The sequence below is a fragment of the Gavia stellata genome, chromosome 4 (assembly GCF_030936135.1).
Source record: "Gavia stellata isolate bGavSte3 chromosome 4, bGavSte3.hap2, whole genome shotgun sequence".
Taxonomy (NCBI): Eukaryota; Metazoa; Chordata; class Aves; order Gaviiformes; family Gaviidae; genus Gavia; species Gavia stellata.
Window position 1 is genome coordinate 57,410,734 of NC_082597.1, and position 20,257 is coordinate 57,430,990.

Sequence of the window (20,257 nt, forward strand, 5' to 3'; positions counted from 1 at the left end):
AGCTACAGCTTTCATCTGCCTGTCCTCCTTTCATGCACAAGCTGGTCAAGAATCAGCCTTCAAACTTTTACAACTGAACAGAGTTTGAAAAATCTCTGCTCCCCTCAGAAGCAAACAATTACATGCCCCTCCAGAGGGAATGACTTTCAAGTCTTGCTGTAGAACTGTGTCAAAAGCAAATATAAAGACAGTGCTGCTCCACACCACAGGGGAAAACTCTGCAAAGTAAGCTCAAACTCACTCCTGGCTCAGTCAGTAATACATGCACTTCCAGGTGACAGCAAATGCAGGTAATTCCTCACTGGGAGGAAGAGGAAAGTGGGTAGTTCTCTCTGAAAAGACGTTCACATGTTTGCTGTGAAAACAGCAATATTACATCTTTATTTCTGACTTTTTTTTTACTATACCACAAGACAATCTAACTGAAAACAGACGAATTCCAAAAAAGCACATGCCCACTGGTATCAGAGATAGACATTTTGCTGTGACTCAATAGGCAAATCCTGGTAGGCTTTCTACTTCATGCATGCAGAGGGGAAATGAGAGCTTCACCATAGCAACTTTGTTGTGAAAAACACTCAAATGTCAACTTATCCCAATAGTACCATGGGTAAGGCCAATGCAATACAAAGACAAAAAGCCCAGAGTAACAAAAATGATATTCCTACCTTTGAAACAGTGTTGCTGGAAACAGAGAAGCTAGCATGGTTCTGGTAAAGGTTACACCTCTTCCACTGAGACATTTTAAAAACAACAAAAAAAGTTTCTGGGCTAGCTCTTCATCTGGTACATATTAACACTCTCTACTGAAGTTGTACAAGATAGATGGCTGCACATCAGCTGGGGAGCTAAGCTACCTTGTCTGCTGTTTCTTCCATAGACTGATACCCCCAGCATGTCTGATTCCAGTTCGATAGATGTACTGGAGTAGCGTCAGAGTTGAAACTTTCCCCTCAGTTACATGATTTCTGTTCCATGCAAGACTCTAGCAAACATGGAACAAATAAACCCAGAAACTATCGACCTACCCAGCCATGACAATGAAGAAATCCAGGCGGTTCCAGGTATCTCCAAGGTAACACTTCTTGCCAAAGATTCCCAGGGCCACCATCTTTAAGACCATTTCCATGGCAAAGAAGATGAAGATGAAATCATCAAATACCTGCCAAACAGAAACCCAAGAGCACATTTGATAAGCATTCTCAGCCTTGGACTTTAAAATGCAGAATATGAGATAAATACAGATTTCAGTGCTTCTGAAAATGAGTTAGAGGCAAGGGTGGAAAAACTTCTTCTGTGCAGTCCTGGCATCACAGCTTCCTGCTACTAAAGTAAGCAGGTGCTTTTATAGTTTTTTTTTTTTTCCCCCCATGGGTGAAGTAATTTATGTAGACTCTGAGACTCCTTACGTGGACTTGAAAGGAGGTGTTGGCTCAGCACCAGCAGGTCCAAACCTGGACAGGGAAACACTGTCCTTCCAAGGTCTCCCAGGAGGGATTCCTCATCTGAAAATGGCTCAGCTGAGGACATAGTGCAGCTTCACACACAGCTTGGACAGCACATACCAATCACAGATAGAGACTTCAGATATTTGAACATCGCAGCCTCAGCAACACTACAGATGACAACCCTTTTCCGTCACCTTATCTTTGGGGAAGCAGCAAACACAGCTAGTGCGTTCATAGGCTAGATGTACCCATGGGCCTTCTTGGCATACCGTTTGTTTCTTCTCCTTTTGGGCATCCTGAATGCCACATTACCTGTGGACTCAGTAGTCCCCTTGCTTCTCAACAGAGTAGCAAATGCATTGGGGACTGCTATCCTCTCCTGCCTGGATGCTGTAACCGTAGTTATTTCTCCCAGCCTTACCTCTGAGCTATATATCTTGTAGCTGTATATGTCAGGAAACCCCTGCTTACGCACAGGATCAGGAAGGTTAGCAACTGTTCTGTATTACATGGTCAGAAGTAGACTTCATCTATTCTCTCTCTCTCGCCCCATTCCCCTCCTCAAAGCAACCTCTTGCCATTTTACAACAGGATAGCTTACTACCAGGGACATTCTTGCCAACCTGCCTGGGAAGGTGTTGCCCACATGCTGAAGGAACACATGCGTGAAAATTTGTGACCTGGACTGAGGCACCCTCACAAGAAGAAAGAATTCTGCTTACCTGCAAGATTTTACACCTATCAGAAAGGCAGTCCATATCCTCACACGGCTGGTACATCCCCAGGGTAACGCAGTTTAACAAAATCACCATCATGCTGACACACTCAAACCAGGTGGAAAAGAGTCAAGGAAAACTTCTGTAAAAACATCACGGCTGAGATAAGCTTGCTCTAGGCTTGGGGTGACCAAATAGGAAGATTATGGGAAATAACAACTGCTGGTAGGCAGACTTACTACATTCTTATGTTTTCCCCCTCAGTTCCTCACTACTTCGCACCTTGATTAAGCCAAAACTCTTTTGAAAAGGGAAAAGTAGAGGTAGCACAAAGGCCTAAGGTAGTTATACAAGTCACATCATTGCCATAGTTAAACACATGCTCACTCCTCTCCTGCTGGTTTGCCGAGTCCCTTCCCTCATTGGTTTACTGCATCTTCCAAATACATGGAAGAGACTTTCCATGGTGGCCTATACTCAAATGTAGCAGAGACCTCTATGATCTAGGGATCTAAATCAAAATGGACAGCCAGATCTCTATGTAAGCCTGGTGATTACTGCCCTTCTGGGAAGGCGGTACAACACAAGGCTAGAAGTCTCCCTCTTCCCTTCTGAGAGAAACTTGGAGATAGAGTTGCCATATTGGAACAGGTCAATGGTCTATCTAATCTGTTATTCTGCTTCCAGCAGTGACCTGTGCTGGATAAAACTCCACAGTGTGCCTAATTAAGTTATTCAGCAACCATAGGGGGCAATTGCGTTTCTGACCCCAGCTGATGATCTGTTTCTGCCCTAAAGCATGAGGATTGATAGCCCTTATAATTGTTTTCTCAGCTACACTAGTGGCCCTACAGATGCTTTTCTTATTCATTTGAATCCTTTGTTGATAATCTTACCAAAATATCTGTTTTGATAATAGTTGGCAGCCATGAGCTACTTTGGCTAATTATACTTTACATTAAAAATTGTTTCCTCCTATTTATTTTTAGTTTGTTGCCTTCTAATTTCATAAAGTGCCACTTCATTTATATATTAAAGAGGATAAAAATGGTGTATTTACATGACCTTCCCTCCACACCCTCTACCTGCTCCTCTTCACCATCCCTCTCCTCCTGAAGGAGTCTTAAGACCTGATACACACTTATCCAAGAATTTATTGACAGTATTTTAGCTCTAAAAGTGAGCACGTTTCTGTGATATCTTTCCAGCATTCACATTGCAAAGCGGTGATGTAGATCTAATGAGAACAGACCTCCAACCTCTGGCAGAACCATCCTTATTGGGTATTTTAACACACCTCACATAAGCATATCTGCTCAGTATCCATTCTCAGGCAAAACTCTTGGATAATTTCTTGGGTCTGTTGTTTTAAATAAAAAAACATTTAAAATACAAGCCACTGAATGCACCCATCTTCAGTCCTTGCAGAACTGAATCCAAAATGGTGGCCTGTATCTCTGGTCACTTCCGAAAGACACTCAATATCTGTGTTTCATTGCGAGTAAATCTTCTGTGCCCATTCTCTGACAGTGATTCATGACTAAGCCGCAAAATCTGATCTAGAAGATTATTAATTCTTTCTAGTCTCCCCCACCGAGTTTTTGGTGAACTACCTTCAGTTGCAAACTCAGACAAGAGCAGGGCACCAGCTCTACTGTACCGGAAAGGCAGCACCAGCAAAGCCCTGACAGAGGAATCAGTGCTGAATAACACTCTTTGGGGGCCAAAAAAGTTTCGGTGTGGGCTGAGCCAACAGCTGCAGAAGTCCCTCTCCCTGGGCATAAGGCAGTCAGGAGAGGTACGGACAGAGCCAGTGCTTCGAACAACCCTGGATTAAATTAATACGTAAAAAATGAAAAGCAGAAATTATTTTAAAAGCCAGGTTTTTTTCTTTAGCAAACATCCAGAAAACACGACACAAGAGACCTGGAGGCAGGGAGTACGCCCCAACTGCAGGCAAACTCAGGGAATTCAGGTAAAGGGGCTCAAAATCAGGGGTTTATTTCATACAGATCGACACTTTTGTGCACATGCTTGGGCAGCAGCAACACGCGGGTGGTCAGGATGTTCCTGTGCTCCCTTTGCTCCTCTCGCTCCCCTTGCAGTGCCCCCTCCCGCAGGCCACACAGAGCATGGCAGGGTGCCTTCTGGTGAGACCCCAAAGCACAAGACCCAGCCAGCCACGGTGAGCACTCCCAAAAACGTTGCAATTTGGGCCAGATGCACAAGGCCCTCACCTGCTTGCTCAAAAAGCTATGGCTGGCTGCACTCGATTTCTCCTCCCCTGCTTTTTGAATACCAGCTCTCCAAAGCTTTGTCCAGGCTTCCCAAGAACACTGCTGAATTGCTAGCCGCTCCCAGGCTATTAAAGTGGCATTAGGAAAAGCCATCGCCCCACAGTTTTCCTTTCAGAGCAAGTGGGGACCCTGAAAAGGTACATTCAACCTGTGGCGGGGAGGAAGAAAGTGCTAGGAGAAAACCAGAGCATCTCCTGCCCCGAGTCAGGAGGGGTTGCTGCCTGCTTGGGTCAGTGGAAGGGGTAATTAAATGTACCTGCTGCCTTCAACATGTCACCGCTGTCAACCACAGTGACTGCCTCCCATCACCACGGCAACAGCCTGCAGCCAGGTTTATCATCTTTATTTTGGTGATGCCTCCCTCTCTCCACATCCTTCACCCCCTCCTTTTTCCTGTGCCTGAGCCTGTAATTAATTTCAGTTGCTGACAAAGCCAGTCTTTCACAATCTGCATCGTTCAGACAGAAGTTCCATTATTAATTAACTTCTTTCAAAGTCCAAATCTCCTAATTACAAGCAAACCCATGCACATGCTCTCCCCCCCACTCCAGCCTTTCCTTGCCACTGCTCTCCCTTCCCATGGCCCCACTCCCAACACTTTTTCCAGCAAGGTCTGGGGCCTCTGACAGATTTTGGAAACTAAAGAGACCCAGGCATTTCTGCCCATGGTCAGCTCCTCTCTCTTCACCACCACAAGATGCTTCAGAGGAAGATACCAGAAAACCCACAGCAATCCATTATTTAATAATTTGCCCTTAAAGGGAGGTTTTTCACAGAATCATTAAGGTTGGAAAAGACTTTTAAGATCAAGTCCAGCCATCAACCCAACACCACCATGCCCCGAAGTGCCACATCTACACGTTTTTTGAATGCCTCCAGTGATGATAACTCCACCACCTCCCTGGGCAGCCTGTTCCAGTGCTTCACCACTCTCTCAGTAAGGAAATTTTTCCTAATATCCAGTCTGAATCTCCCCTGGTGCAACTTGAGGCCATTTCCTCTAGTCCTGTCACTAGTCCCTTGGGAGAAGAGACCAACACCCACCTCTCTGCAACCCCCTTTCAGGTAGTTGTAGAGAGCAGTAAGGTCTCCCCTCAGCCTCCTCTTCTCCAGGCTAAACAACCCCAGCTCCCTCAGCCGCTCCTCATAAGACTTGTGCTCCAGACCCCTCACCAGCTTCGTCGCCCTTCTCTGGACACGCTCCGGCACCTCAATGTCCTTCTTGTAGTGAGGGGCCCAAAACTGAACACAGGATTCGAGATGCAGCCTCACCAGTGCTGAGTACAGGAGAGCAATCACCTCCCTACTCCTGCTGGCCACACTGTGTCTGATACAGGTCAGGATGCCATTGGCCTTCTTGGCCACCTGGGCACACTGCTGGCTCATATTCAGCTGGGTGTTGATCAACACCCCCAGGCCCTTTTCCACCAGGCAGCTTTCCAGCCACTCTTCCCCAAGCCTGTAGCATTGCCTGGGGTTGTTGTGACCCAAGTGTAGGACCCGGCACTTGGCCTTGCTGAACCTCATACAGTTGGCCTTGGCCCATCAATCCAGCCTGTCCAGATCCCTCTGCAGAACCTTCCTACCCTCGAGCAGATCAACACTCCCACCCAACTTGGTGTCATCTGCAAACTTGCTGAGGGTGCACTCTATCCCCTCATCCAGATCATTGATAAAGATATTAAACAAGACCGGCCCCAAAACTGAGCCCTGGGGAACACCGCTTTCCCGAACAGTGACAGTTCAGAGTTGATTCAAGCCCTTACAGATAAAAGGGTCATGGCATTCTTTTGAAAAAGGAAAACCAGCAAAGGCAAAAGGTTTCCTGACTCTTTTAACCATGGGCTATTCTCATTATCCACACAACTGTCTCCTCCTTGTATAAGTCCTGTTAAGCTCTTGTCTTCAGTACTGTCTTGCGGCATCAAGATCCATATCTAGGTTAATTACGTTTTGCCTAAAACACATTTCCTTGTACTGGTTCTATAGCTGGTGCCTGCCTGCGGCAATGACACTTTGTTTTGCTGGTGGGTACCATCCTTGCCCCTCCACACCCCAGCTGGCCCAGCCACTGACTCGCCATCATGTTTTCCAATGGACAGGGCAAGTCTGGGATGGGGAAGATACTCAAGGGGGACATGCATCACCAGCACGCACCAAGAACGAACCATCATCCACCCCAAACCATCTGGGGTGGAGTCAGTGCCAAAACCCACAAGTTACAGGACAGTTAAGGAGATCTACAGGTGTTTCTGGGATCTGGACATGTTGCAGTAGTACTTGATAACATGACTATGCATAATGCAAGATGATGTTAGAAACGGGTGATGGGACACAGGCCAAGCTTTTGGGCTCGATTCCTGAATGACAAATAGCAGAAGCAAGGTATGCTGTATCGGAGCTGTAAATAGCTTGCACCTGGAAAACTGGGTGCCACTTAAAGTTCTTGGGATCAGCCTCAATCTCTGTTTTTTATCACTAACAAAAATACCACAGAGCAAAACAAAACTGTACTTTGGGGTCCAGTCTCCTTCCTTCATCACGAGCTAAAGAACAAAAGTATACCAGGCACAAAGAGCTCCCCAGTGCCTAATGCTCCTAACAGCTAAGAAAATATATAAGCTTTACAAGCATGACAATCCCTCAAGTCTTTCCTGTTGCTATCTCCAAACCACTCCTAGGGCATACCTTGTGCCAATTCAGGTCTTGAATATCTCGGATCTGTTTAACATGCAGTGGAAATGCCTTGGCTACAAAGTACTTACAGCACAGGGGAAAAGCCAGCCCCGTGGTGTCACTGGTCATGGCAGCACCTGTTCCTGCCCCAAAACAGACAGAAGGGCCTGCTGTGGTAGAGCAGTTCAGTGACTGAACAGGAAACATGCAGCCCCATGCAATGCATCCCAAACGCTGGTCACCCATGCACACAGCTCCTTGTGGCCTCCCACCTCTGAGCCAGTGCCAGGCGGGCACAGCTGTGGGCACCCTGCAGGTGAGACATCACATTTGCGTGATCACTCCTCTCTGCTTCCCCTTCAGGCTCCTGTCCACTTCCCTCTCATCCCACCATGCTTCCCACCAGCTAAATGGCTGCACCCTGTGATTCCAGTTTGTGGTGACTGCATTTTCTTTCCCTCCTTTTGAAATAAACAAAGGACAGTGCTGTGTTCCTTCCCTACTTTCCTGCTGTAACTGCAGCAGGACAGTTAATATTTCATTTGTAATGGAAGGAGTGATTTGTGATGTGAAGGTCAGAGAAACAAGCAGCTCTAGGAAAAGTGCTTATTTTCTCTCCCTCATTGCTGTTGGCTTTTGCAGGTGCCCTCACAAATGAGTTTATTTCCCCCCCCTCCACTTTTTTCTTATCACCACTCACTTTTTTCTTTCTATGCTGATGCACAGGAGTTCCATGGTCTTTTTCTACAAAACAAGCTAACTGATGCAACAAGGTTCTTTCTCTTCAGCCTCGGTCTGCTAAGCTAATCCACTACAAAAAGCTGAATGTAACACCTGATGTTCACTCAAAGGAAAGTACATCTCAAAATGTGTTTGTCTTCAAATAGATCAAAACATTTCTCAGAACAAAAAGCATTAAAAATCCTATTTTGGAAAGGCTGAAACATTTGTCATCTTTAGTGCAAATAAATATTTCAACACTACAGAAAAAAGGTTGTGCTTTTTTGACCTTAGAACTCTCTCAGTTCTGAGTCAAGTGGAAATTAAATGCTAATACCCAGCATTGCAATGCTGGGATTTCATGGTGGCCAAGCCATAGAGGGTAATTTATAAAGCCTTTTTGTAAGCCCTCAAAAGGTTGACACGCTCTAGGTCTTCCCATGTCATGCAATCTCTTGTACACATTTGCTTTCATCACATCATCATTTATAGACTCCTCTCACGAAAGAGGAGCTGATATGCATCACTAAGGTCTTGAAGTCTTTCACAATATTGATGCCAGGGAAAGGACTGCAATACTGCCAAACAGGGCAGGACTGTTACGTTGATTTGAGAGGCACCAGGGAAGACTTACATGACTTGTGATGGTGTTATTGGGAGGCAGGACAAGAAACTACAGAAGAGCGAGGCAGTGGAGAGATTTTTTTAAATGCTTGGCAATACTTCCACGTTTCTGCCCTTTGGAAGGGGCTTTACATCAAGAACAGATTCATTAGAAAAAGACTCAGTCATATCCATATTAAATCAGATAAACACCAACAAAACGAAGCACCATAGGTCAGCCTTTCTGATCAGTCTAACTTCCCAGGCCTGCTCAGAAAGCAGGTCCTGTACCATGCCACACATGCCTCAGGCTGCATAGCTCAGATTCAGATTTAGCTTGGAGACTAACAAGAACTAAGTCAGTTGTATCTCATACACCACATTGTATCCCCCTGCAGTTAGGCGAGCACTGAAGACAGCTTTTGGAAAGGGTGGGGGTTTTTTTTTTTCCATTACAGAAACAAAATGAAGCAAAACTCTCATTTCTTAAAACTCTTTCCATAATGATTTATCCTGACCTGCTAATTGTATCTATTAAACTCTCAAGTCCAGCAAACCCAAAACTAATAGAAAGAAGTTTAACCTCTGGCAGGAAAAATGTACCATGGAGATTAAGAGGGTAAGAAGGAATCTGAAAAGCAAATAGGGAGAGGTATTAACACAGTGAGACAAGTCTTCAGATACTGCAGGAATAGGAAGCCAACAAGAGAGCTCTGACCTTAATGTAGGGCCACAACAGGCCACAGAGGGCCCCTAATCAAATGGGAGGCTGCAGAGAGAAAGCAAGGCTTCTTTACAATGTTCTTCACCACAGCAACCACAGGAGAGCCTGTCAGTCGTAAAGCCAGCACAAGTTACGCCAAGAATTCTGACTGGCTACACACTACCTGGATGGATATACATTGGTCTTCTAAAGCAACCTGGTGTTTTCTTCAGAAGAGGTGTGCAGATCCCATCACTAATTATTCAAATATCTCACAAATACCATGCATCTTCATCAATGCTGCTACACAGCCCTACTATTAATGATTACCTCCTGCCTGCAGCTGCTGGAGCCCAGAGCTGCTTCTACTGATAATGACCCACCTCCAAATTGCATCTTGCTTTCAGGGTGCAACAGAGCATCTGTTTAACAGTGTGTAACATTCCTACAAAGCTGTTTACTATAAGAAGCATTAAAAAATATAGTATCTAGAAAAAAACACACAAGAATCTTTTTTTAGGTCAGAAAAAAGTAATTACCCAAATTTAAACTTGAGCAGGGTATTAGAGGTAATGACTGTTCCTAGAGAAAGAGCTTTTTAATGTCCTCAGATGGCTGGGACTGCGGCTGCATGTCTTACTTGCCAGCAAAGCAATACTCCACCATGCTGTGGGATCAGTTCAGGCTGACTTGAGGAATCGCACCTCCTGCTGACTCCCAAATGGTGCCTCCTGCAGCATTCTGGCTCTGCCTTGGAGATCGCCATCCAAAACCTGACCTGGCTTCACATTAGGAGCTTCAACATGGTCACAGCAGTAGGTGATAGGACTGTAGCTTGGAATATTATGCTATATGACAGTTGAAAGAATTTTGCTCCAAAATTGCCTAGTCAAAGTGGCAGGGTCAGCAGCTGTTTCCTGCTGCAGATGGAGCCATAGGGGTAACAGACACCAGGGAAGGACCACCAGAGGAAACGCCCTGAACCACAAAACTGGGATCCAAACTGTAAAGCTCTAACTGCTTACTGATATTTCACTTTGTGGAGGCAATTCCTTACTTACATCAGTGGCAAAGTAGGAACCTTAGAAGCATTAGTCTTTGCTTTTGCACTCAGTTGGACCTCTGCTCTAGAGAAGACTTGAATTTGGCAGGCCAAGGCAGGAAGGCATTTGCAGTCCAGGAGTGATTTGAATTAGCAATTTGCTCCAGAGTAACAAAATCTGAATTTGAATGGGGCAGCTGAATGCTCTGATACAGGGCTCCTGTCATGCATGACCCCAGGAAGTGAGAAGACCAGGGAGGCTGGTGGAGTTACCATTCTCAAACCAGACCCTGAGCCATGGTGGGGTTTATTTTGTTGGCTTTTTATCCGATTTAATGTGGATGTGGTCAAGCTTACTTAGTGGAAATTTCCTTCCAAAGTGTAAAAACACAAAGTGCTTTGCAAGAGAAAAATCAAAATCTCTCCAAATCCTCCCTCTTTGCTTCTGTGCTTCATTGCCTTGCCTCGCAGAAACACCGTCCGAAGTTGTGTAAGTCTTCCCCAGCACCTGTCAAACTGATGTAACAGTCCTGCTATGTTTGGCAGTACTGCAGTCCCTTCTTCAGCCTTCATGTCATGATAGGATTGAATGGGGTCCTTATCTTGGGTGGGTCCACTAGACTTATCCACCAAATATAGCACTATAATAGCAGTGTCTGTGTGACTCAACTTCAAGAAAGGGAGAAGGAAAGAACTAGTGATGATGGATTTGGGAGGGCAGGGAAAGCAAGAGAATTTAAAAAAAATTGAAAGCATTGCTTCTTCCCCTCCCTACTGCTCCTAACATTTTCTGGTTTGTTGTGGGTTTTTTCTTCTGCCTTAGTCTATTTCTCTTTTGCTTTCCAGAGCTCTCCTTTCCCCACTTTAGTGGAAAGAAACAGCATAAAGAGGGGAATAAATATTTCTTCAGGAACCACAAAGGCCCAGGTTTTAGAAGACATGCAGGCCCTTAAGGATGCACAAGAACATTTTGTGGGACCTTTTACAACAGAGATCCCTGCCTCCCATTGATTTTGATGCCCCTCAAGCCTACCAGATGAGCTCTCTGGTAGCTCACAAATGCAAACAGGTGAAAGGAGGGCACATGTGAAAGGGGGGAAGTTGGCTGCAAAGTGCCAAGCAGAGTCTAAAGCATGGTCAAGTCCTTCCTTTTCCAGCACAACTTTCACCTTCCCAGTAAAGGGATGTTTTCTCATCTTAATTTCTGGTGCTTTATAGGTGTGGGTTTTATCCTCATGTGGGTGTTAGGCTCAGTGGGTCTTGGGAAACTGTCTGTGAGGCATGAAGAGGATATTCCAATGAACATCCTGAAACAGGCACTGCTATGCAGCTGCCTGTCACTGCCCAGGGCTTGGAAGACTGGGGGTCACCTCCCCAGGACCAGGGTACAGATATGTGGAAGACAGATAGATGTGGGTCCTGGGTGTTGCTTTTGAGGGTTTTCACCCCTACTACTTTACAGCAAATACAAAGGGATGGTGGAAACATCTATCTTTGATTAAGAAGCTGCTTCCCTGGAGAGGAAAACAGGTAGAAGAAACCTCACCAGCACTGAAGGTCTAAAGCCCAAACACTCGTTGCCTTCCTGTTTCTGCTCCTTTTTCTTGCACTGGTCTCTGTTCATCACTGTTGTCTTTCTAGTCCATCCCAGTTTTCAGATGTTACAGATTGCTTTTTCCACTCTTTGCAACTTCCCACCTGTCTCTGGCAAAGGTCACAGAAGTCCAAGCTGAGCTCACAGGAGCTCATGACTCAAATACATCTGAAGGGAGTGCAGAGCACCTTTGATAAAAGGCTGTCGCACTATACAGGAATGTGAAGATGACAATGAAAGCACAAAGGACAGATTATGAACCTTCTCACAGTTTAAAAGGTGTACACGTCCTTCTGCACAGGGTCTCTGCTCTCTGCAGGTGCTAGGGCAGTATCCTGTACCATCACTTGAAGGATGTGGAAGTGAGCATCTTGCTCCTCCGAACAGCCAGTTTCCAAGGCTAACTGATCTTAGAGGGTACTCTTCTGACTCCAGTAGCAGTCCTGAATTAAGCAGAAGGATAGGATAAAGCCACTTTGCCTTTCTCCCAGCTAGGTGATGCTTTGAGTGGATACAGCACCACTAAATCATGTGCCTGGTGCTTAGTTTAGCAGGCTTTTCTGATGAGCAGTTCAGCACAGAAAAGAAAGTCATGCAGTGACAAAACTTTGCAGCAAAGTAAAGATTAATTCAGAAGTGCTTGGTAAGGTCACTCAGAAGAAACTGCATACAGTCTAAGCAAGATGCAGGGCAATAATAAAAAGAGCTAGGTATAAGCTCCTGTTTGTTTCGTTATTGGCTGTAGTTAAATAAAACTCAATTTTCAGAGTTTCAAGATGCCACCACCCCCTACTTCGAATGCACATTTTTCCCCTCACTGTGTTTGGTTTTTTGAAGGCTTGTAGCTGGCCCCTTTGCCCTGGTTCCCAGAGGGTATGCTGGAAGAACAGGTACCAACAGCCTACAGGGCACATCCCTGGAGGAAGGACTGATTGCAAATGACTGAGCCAATCTGTCTCAGCAGATAACTGGAGGCTAGGAACTCCAGCCAGCACGCAGGCTTGCAGGAGCTGCTGGAACCTCCTTGAGGACACAAATGGGCTACGGACGGCCTCCTGAAAAGGAAGCTCCTGACATGTATGTGTGACAGAGGTACCTGTGAGGGGCAGGAGAGATGCTCATTATTTAAGCTTCTCATCTGAGGAGGAGAAAGGACCCTGTGGTGGATGAGCAAATGTGCCAGTACTCACCTTGTACATCTCCACTTTTTCTCTTCCTTCCCTCCTCTTACATCCTGCAAGTCAGTGAAAATGAGATTATTTAAACCACCTAGCGCTTCCTTCAAAACATTATGTAAACTTTTACTAATTTCCACAACTACCTCTTAAGGTACATAAATACTTCCCCTTTGTTACTGATAAGGAAGCAAGCAGGAGAGGAGCAGGTTTTTCCAAAGTGACCCCTGATTTGGGTTCTCCAATGCATGAGCTTCTTAGAGCCTGGTTTTCAGGATTCTGTAATACTTGCCATTTCTAACACAGCCAACAAGGACTGTGAAGCTCCAAGCCTCCGAGCGTCTGGCTCCTGCCGCCTCTAGTCGGATGGCTGAAAATCAGAGTCCCCTTTAGTAAAAACATTACCCAGAGATCACACAGTAAGTCACTGCCTGGGACTGCATTAAAATTCAGGTGTTCCCGACACCCAGTACATATTCACTAAACTCCTCAGCTTTCTGGCTAGCTGACAGACTGCACCATGCCAGGGAAAGAAGCCAATATGACTCATGCTCAATCACCACGATGCCGACAGTATTGAGTGCTGTTTTAGGGGGGTTAAATGCTATGAGTATGCTAAGCATTATCAATATTAAAATATTATTAGTATTATTTATGATGTATCTCCACATGTCCTAGATGACACTAGCCAAGATCAAATTCAAATTACGCAAAACGTTACATAAACATGCGGTGAAACATGCTGCCTACTCCAAAGAGTTTTTAATCAAACCGAACAGGACAGGCTAATGATGCATTACGATCTCCGCTTTGCACACAAGAAGCCAGAGCACAGAGAAATGAGCAGGTTTACCCAAGGGCAGATAGGAGACATGGGGCACAGCTGGGAACTGAGCAACAGTCTCCCCATTTGTTCTCCAGCATCTTTGACCTAAGATCATTCTCCATCTCAACTATAACTGCATTTGACGAGGACAGTGCCCACAGGGAGAATGATTCTCCCATAAATCTTTCTTGAGAACAATGGAAAAAGTGTCCAAGTTCTACTTTAGAGGCAAGTAATGTAGTGCATATAGATTACCATAGATGTAGGGCTCCCTGCACCCATTCAGAGAGGTCTCTGGCTGTTCACGTGTGCAGTACGCACAGACAGGCAGGAGCCAGAAGACCTATGCTCTGTACCCTCCATCTTCCACCAATACCTTCACTGGTATCTCAAGACAAAATTCAGTCCATGGTTATGATAGTGTTACACTAAGTCCAGTCTAATACCCACATATCATTCTTTTTTCCATTCTGTCAAAGAATTTGCTACCTTCCAAGGGCACTCCAGGTTCCTTCAATAAAAGCGTGCTATGTAAGCACAAGTTATCAACACATTTGACAGCAGAATGACCAGCTCTAAAAAAGGCAGTTCCTACACAGCTAACAGCACAGGCTAGCTCCATCATCACTACAGCATAGTTAGGCTACCTCTTTGATGTCTTTCTGCCTGTTGTATTCATCACTTTTCAGATTTAAGACTAGTAGTACATTGCTATTACCATATTCTTATTCCTGCGACCTATTTGCTTTTATATAGATTCAACTTCACACTCTATTTATTCTGGAGTTTTTGACAGTCTCTGGAAATATATGCCTCTTCCTCTTATTTACAGCCTAACTTATTTTTCCCTCTACAGTTTCCAGTCAGAAACTATAGATGTGCATTAATCTCATTTCATTTTGGACATACCAGTTACAGCCTAGCTCATTGCCCCATCCTTTCCAGCCATGCCAAGTATTTCTCTCTCTCTTTTCAGAGTCTTTCTTATGAGCCTACTGGTTTTGTTTTAGTTTTTCACAACCATCCCCAATTCTGTGTGACTCTGCAGGAGCTGCTCCTTTATTGGATCACTTTTCACTGTCTCACAGCCATCCATCTTCCATCACATTAATTACTGAGCACCAAAGGATCACTTGCTTTTCCATTGTGCCATACAGGTTTCATTGCCTTCTCCACTAGTCAGCTACCCTCAGATTCCTCCCCTGTCTCCACAGTACATACACTGTTTAAATACTGCCCACTTAACTACCTCATTTCCAGCAGCCTACTTCCCTTTTGCTTATGGCAATAAAGTGACTTTACCATAAAGATGGAATAAAGATGACTGTTTAGCTGGGACATAGCTAGTACAAAATGTTGGTGAGCAGAGTACAAAATCCAGCCATCTTCCCCTGCCCCAGAGGACAGTACTCAGGTGGGGTCACAGCAGCCTGCAAAAGTCCACCACAGGGAAGGCTGCGTCATGATGGAGACATTTCACCTCTGAAACCCCCTGGATCAGTAGATCACCAAGACAAAGAGAGTTACCAAGTTATTGATAACATGCCCAGCTCAGCAAGATAAGACATTGGCAATGGTGGGCACCAGTGACCAGATATATGTGATAAATTCATTCTTCATGGATTAGGACAGCTGCTTCATGTCCAGTGCAGCCCAGCTAAGGGCCCATCAGGAGCAGTAGCTTCATATGCTGTTCTCCGAGATAACATACCAGCTACTACTAGACTCAGGATTCCTGCAGTTGGCAGACCCATCACCTTCTGCAAATTTATTCTCCTACCCCTTACACACAGTGTATCCCTTTCCAGATAGATTTAGCAATGACCTAACAAAGCTCACATCTTCTCTACGCAAGCTTTTCTTTCATCTGAGAATGATTCTTCCTGTCCAGATACAATCAGACATGGAGCCAGCAGTGTACTAGAAAAGACTAGAAGCTTTAGCTTTAGGCTTTCTTGCTAATAATCAACACTTACATTTCAAAACTTCTTTCCTACAGATTCTTATATCACCGATACAAAGATGTACCATGACCACAGGCTCCTTCACAGCTGTCTCTAATGTACTCACATACCTTCTGGGATTTGACACCCTTGTATCCAGTAGGCAAACTATTTTACAGGTTTCATGGCCATCACACATCCAGCTGTCTGCATGGCAGACAACAGAATTATCTCCTCTCCCCATAACCTGTTTGCACATCACAGCCAATGTAGCAACTATCAAACCCAAACCAGAAGCTATCTGTGCTCCTCCACAAGCTGATGTCTCTCAAATCCAGAATGCCACCTAGCTGGGAAAGCAACACAGACGCAAACTGAGAGTACCAAGTGCATCCTCATCATCACCATCAGCAAGGTGCTACTGAGCTTGATGGGAGCTCTGGAGAGGAAAGTTGGGAGTTAGAGGGAAAGAGTCCCTTCTGCTAGTTGCATGTCTAATACTCTGCTGACCACATATATGTGCTTCTCCAAGCAGAAGTAGACCACAGCCCTTGGCTTGTCCCACTTCAGCTTACCTGTGGCAACTCAGCAATGACAGGACTTGACAAGGAACATGACAAAAAATGCAGAAAAGAACAGTTTCCCTGGAGAGTCAGGAGGCAGAGAGAGGCCTGAGGGGTGAGAAATCACTGCTGTGACCTGTGCCTCAAGCATCCACCCATTTTGCTGCCTGGACACACGTTGCTTCACATGTCCATTCCCATGGGACATTGTACTGTGCAGGAAGGATGTCTATTTTGGCCTGAGTCAGGTAAGGGACCAAAACATTTTCCTTCAGGTAGCTGCAGTCACAGAATCACAGAACAGAATCACTAAGGTTGGAAAAGACCTGTAAGATCATCAAGTCCAACCTAAAAAAAACCACCAAAAAACAAACCACAACACACCAAAAACCAACCCACCCAACACCACACAGCACCATGGCCATCAAGCCACATCCCACAATGCCACATCCACACGCTCCTTGAATACCTCCAGGGAGGGTGACTCCACCACCTCCCTGGGCAGCCTGTTCCAATGTTTCACTACTCTCTCAGTAAAGAGCTTTTTCCTAATATCCAGCCTGAACCTCCCCTGGCGCAACTTGAGGCCATTTCCTCTAGTCCTGTCACTAGTCACTTGGGAGAAGAGACCAACACCCACCTCTCTGCAACCCCCTTTCAGGTAGTTGTAGAGAGCAATAAGGTCTCCCCTCAGCCTCCTCTTCTCCAGGCTAAACAACCCCAGCTCCCTCAGCCGCTCCTCATAAGACTTGTGCTCCAGACCCCTCACCAGCTTCGTCGCCCTTCTCTGGACACGCTCCAGCACCTCAATGTTCTTCTTGCAGTGAGGGGCCCAAAACTGAACACAGGATTCGAGGTGCGGCCTCACCAGAGCCGAATACAGGGGCATGATCACCTCCCTACTCCTGCTGGCCACACTATTTCTGATACAAGCCAGGATGCCATTGGCCTTCTTGGCCACCTGGGCACACTGCTGGCTCATATTCAGCCGGCTGTCAATCAACACCCCCAGGTCCTTTTCTGCAGGGGAGCTTTCCAGTCACTTGTCCCCAAGCCTGTAGCGTTGCATGGGGTTGTTGTGACCCAAGTGCAGGACCCGGCACTTGGCCTTATTGAACTTCATCCAATTGGCCTGGGCCCATCGATCCAGCCTGTCCAGATCCCTCTGCAGAGCCTTCCTACCCTCGAGCAGATCAACACTCCCACCCAACTTGGTGTCATCTGCCAACTTGCTGAGGGTGCCCTCTATCCCCTCATCCAGATCATCAACAAAGACATTAAACAAGACCGGCCCCAAAACTGAGCCCTGGGGAACACCACTTGTGACCGGCCGCCAGCTGGATTTCACCCCATTCACCACAACTCTCTGGGCTCGGCCATCCAGCCAGTTTTTTACCCAGCGAAGAGTGCACCTGTCTAAGCCCCGAGTCACCAGCTTCTCCAGGAGAATACTGTGGGGAACAGTGTCAAAGGCTTTGCTGAAGTCCAGGTAGACAACACTGACAGCCTTTCCCTCATCCACTAGGTGGGTCACCTGGTCATAGAAGGAGATCAGGTTGGTCAAGCAGGACCTGCCTTTCATGAACCCATGCTGGCTGGGCCTGATCCCTTGGTTGTCCTGCACATGTCCCGTGAGCGCCCTCAAGATGAGCCTCTCCATAATCTTCCTGGGCACCAAGGTCAGGCTGACAGGCCCGTAGTTCCCCGGATCTTCCTTCTGACCCTTCTTGTAGATGGGTGTCACTTTGGCAAGCCTCCAGTCGTCCGGGACCTCCCCTGTTGACCAGGACTGTTGATAAATGATGGAGAGCGGCTTGGCAAGCTCCTCCGCCAGCTCCCTCAGCACCCTTGGGTGGATGCCATCAGGCCCCATAGACTTGTGAGTGTCCAGGTGGCACAGCAGGTCGTTAACTGCTTCCTCCTGGATCATGGGGAGCCTATTTTGCTCTCCATCCCTGTCATCCAGCTCAGGGAGATGGATACCCTGAGGATACCTGGTGTGGCTGTTAAAGACTGAGGCAAAGAAGGCATTAAGTACCTCAGCCTTTTCCTCATCCTTGGTGACAATGTTCCCCGCCGCATCCAGTAGAGGATGGAGATCCTCCTTGGCTCTCTTTTTGTTGTTAATGTATTTATAGAAGCATTTTTTGTTGTCCCTCACAACCGTGGCCAGGTTGAGCTCTAGCTGGGCTTTTGCCTTCCTAATTCCCTCTCTGCATGACCTAACGAGGTCCTTGTATTCTTCTTCACTTGCCTGCCCCTTCTTCCAGAGGTGGTAAGTTCTCTTTTTTTCCCCGAGCCTCAGCATAAGCTCCTTGTTCAGCCAGGCTGGTCGTCTTCCCTGCCGGCTCTTCTTACAGCACATGGGGACTGCCTGCTCCTGCGCCTTCAAGATTTCCTTCTTGAAGAACATCCAGCCTTCCTGGGCCCCTCTGCCCTTCAGGACCGTCTCCCAAGGGACCCTCTCAACCAGTGTCCTGAACAGGCTGAAATCTGCCCTCCAGAAGTCCATGGTAGCAGTTTTGCTGACTCCCCTCCTTACTTGGCTAAAAATTGAGAACTCTATCATTTCATGGTCACTAAGCCCAAGACGGCCTCCGACCTTCACTTCTCCCACCAGACCCTCTCTGTTCGTAAACAGCAGGTCAAGCAGGGCACCCTCCCTTGTAGGCTCGCTTACCAGCTGCGTCAGGAAGTTATCTTCCACACACTCCAGGAACCTCCGGGACTGTTTCCTCTCGGCTGTGTTATACTTCCAGCAGACATCCGTAAGTTGAAGTCCCCCACAAGAACAAGGGCTTGTGACTGTGAGACTTCTGCCAGTTGCTTGTAGAACGCTTCATCGGCTTCTACGCCCTGGTCGGGTGGTCTATAACAGACCCCCAGCAGGATATCCAGCTTGTTGGCCTTCCCCCTCATCCTTGCCCATAAGCATTCAACCCTGTCATCACAATCATCGAGCTCTATACAATCAAAGCACTCCTGGACGTACAGAGCCACCCCACCGCCTCTCCTTCCTTGCCTATCCCTCCTGAAGAGTTTATAGCCCTCCATCGCAGCACTCCAGCCATGCAAGTCGTCCCACCATGTTTCTGTGATGGCAACCACGTCATAGCTGCCCCGCTGCACGATGGCTTCTAGCTCCTCCTGTTTGCCACCCATGCTGCGTGCATTGGAATAGATGCACTTGAGCTGGGCTATCGATCTTGCCCCCGACAATGGCACGTCACCCCTAGGCTCATCTCTGGGTAGCCTGGCTTCATCCCCTTCCCCCTTCAAATCTAGTTTAAAGCCCTCTTGATGAGGTTTGCCAACTTACGAGCAAGGATCCTTTTCCCCCTTGAGGATAGCTGAACACCGTCTGCACTCAGCAGGCCCGGTGCCGTGTAGACCGCCCCATGGTCAAAGAATCCAAAATTCTTCCAATGGCACCAGTCTCTGAGCCATGCGTTGACTAGGTTTGCTTTCCTATTCCTATCAGCATTCCTCCCTGCCACTGAAGGGATTGAGGAAAACACCACCTGTGCTCCCGATCCCTCAACCAGTCTCCCCAGTGCTTTAAAGTCCTTCTTGATCCCTTTCAGGCTTCTTTGCTCAATCTCATCCCTGCCAACCTGCAAAACTACCAGTGGGTAGTAATCGGTGGGCTGTACCAGACTAGGGAGTTTCCTCGTAACCTCTCTCACCCGGGCCCCAGGGAGGCAGCAGACTTCCCTATGGGTTGGGTCCGGCCGGCATATTGGGCCCTCTGTTCCCCTCAGGAGGGAATCGCCTACAACAATTACCCTCCTTTTTGTCTTGGTAGAGGTGGTTGTGATGCGTGGGGCAGACTGTCTCACCCTAGGCAGCCCCACAGATGGACTTTCGTCCATGTCCTCGTTAGCCTGGCCCTCAAGTTCCAGAGCCCCATATCGGTTATGTAGGGGCAGCTGAGAAGGTGAGAGAGAGGGA

The 20,257-nt window shown here is 46.8% G+C and overlaps 1 protein-coding gene across 1 annotated transcript in view; it reads right to left on the bottom strand.

The window, feature by feature from the left end:
• CACNA1I (calcium voltage-gated channel subunit alpha1 I) overlaps positions 1-20,257 on the bottom strand; it is a 166,020-nt gene that overhangs the window by 89,578 nt on the left and 56,185 nt on the right. The window contains exons 2-3 of the mRNA XM_059817088.1: positions 2,171-2,282; positions 1,029-1,162 (exon numbers count right to left, since the gene is read on the bottom strand). Of these exons, the coding sequence (XP_059673071.1) occupies positions 1,029-1,162; positions 2,171-2,282 (246 nt within the window). The remainder of the gene's footprint in view (positions 1-1,028; positions 1,163-2,170; positions 2,283-20,257) is intronic.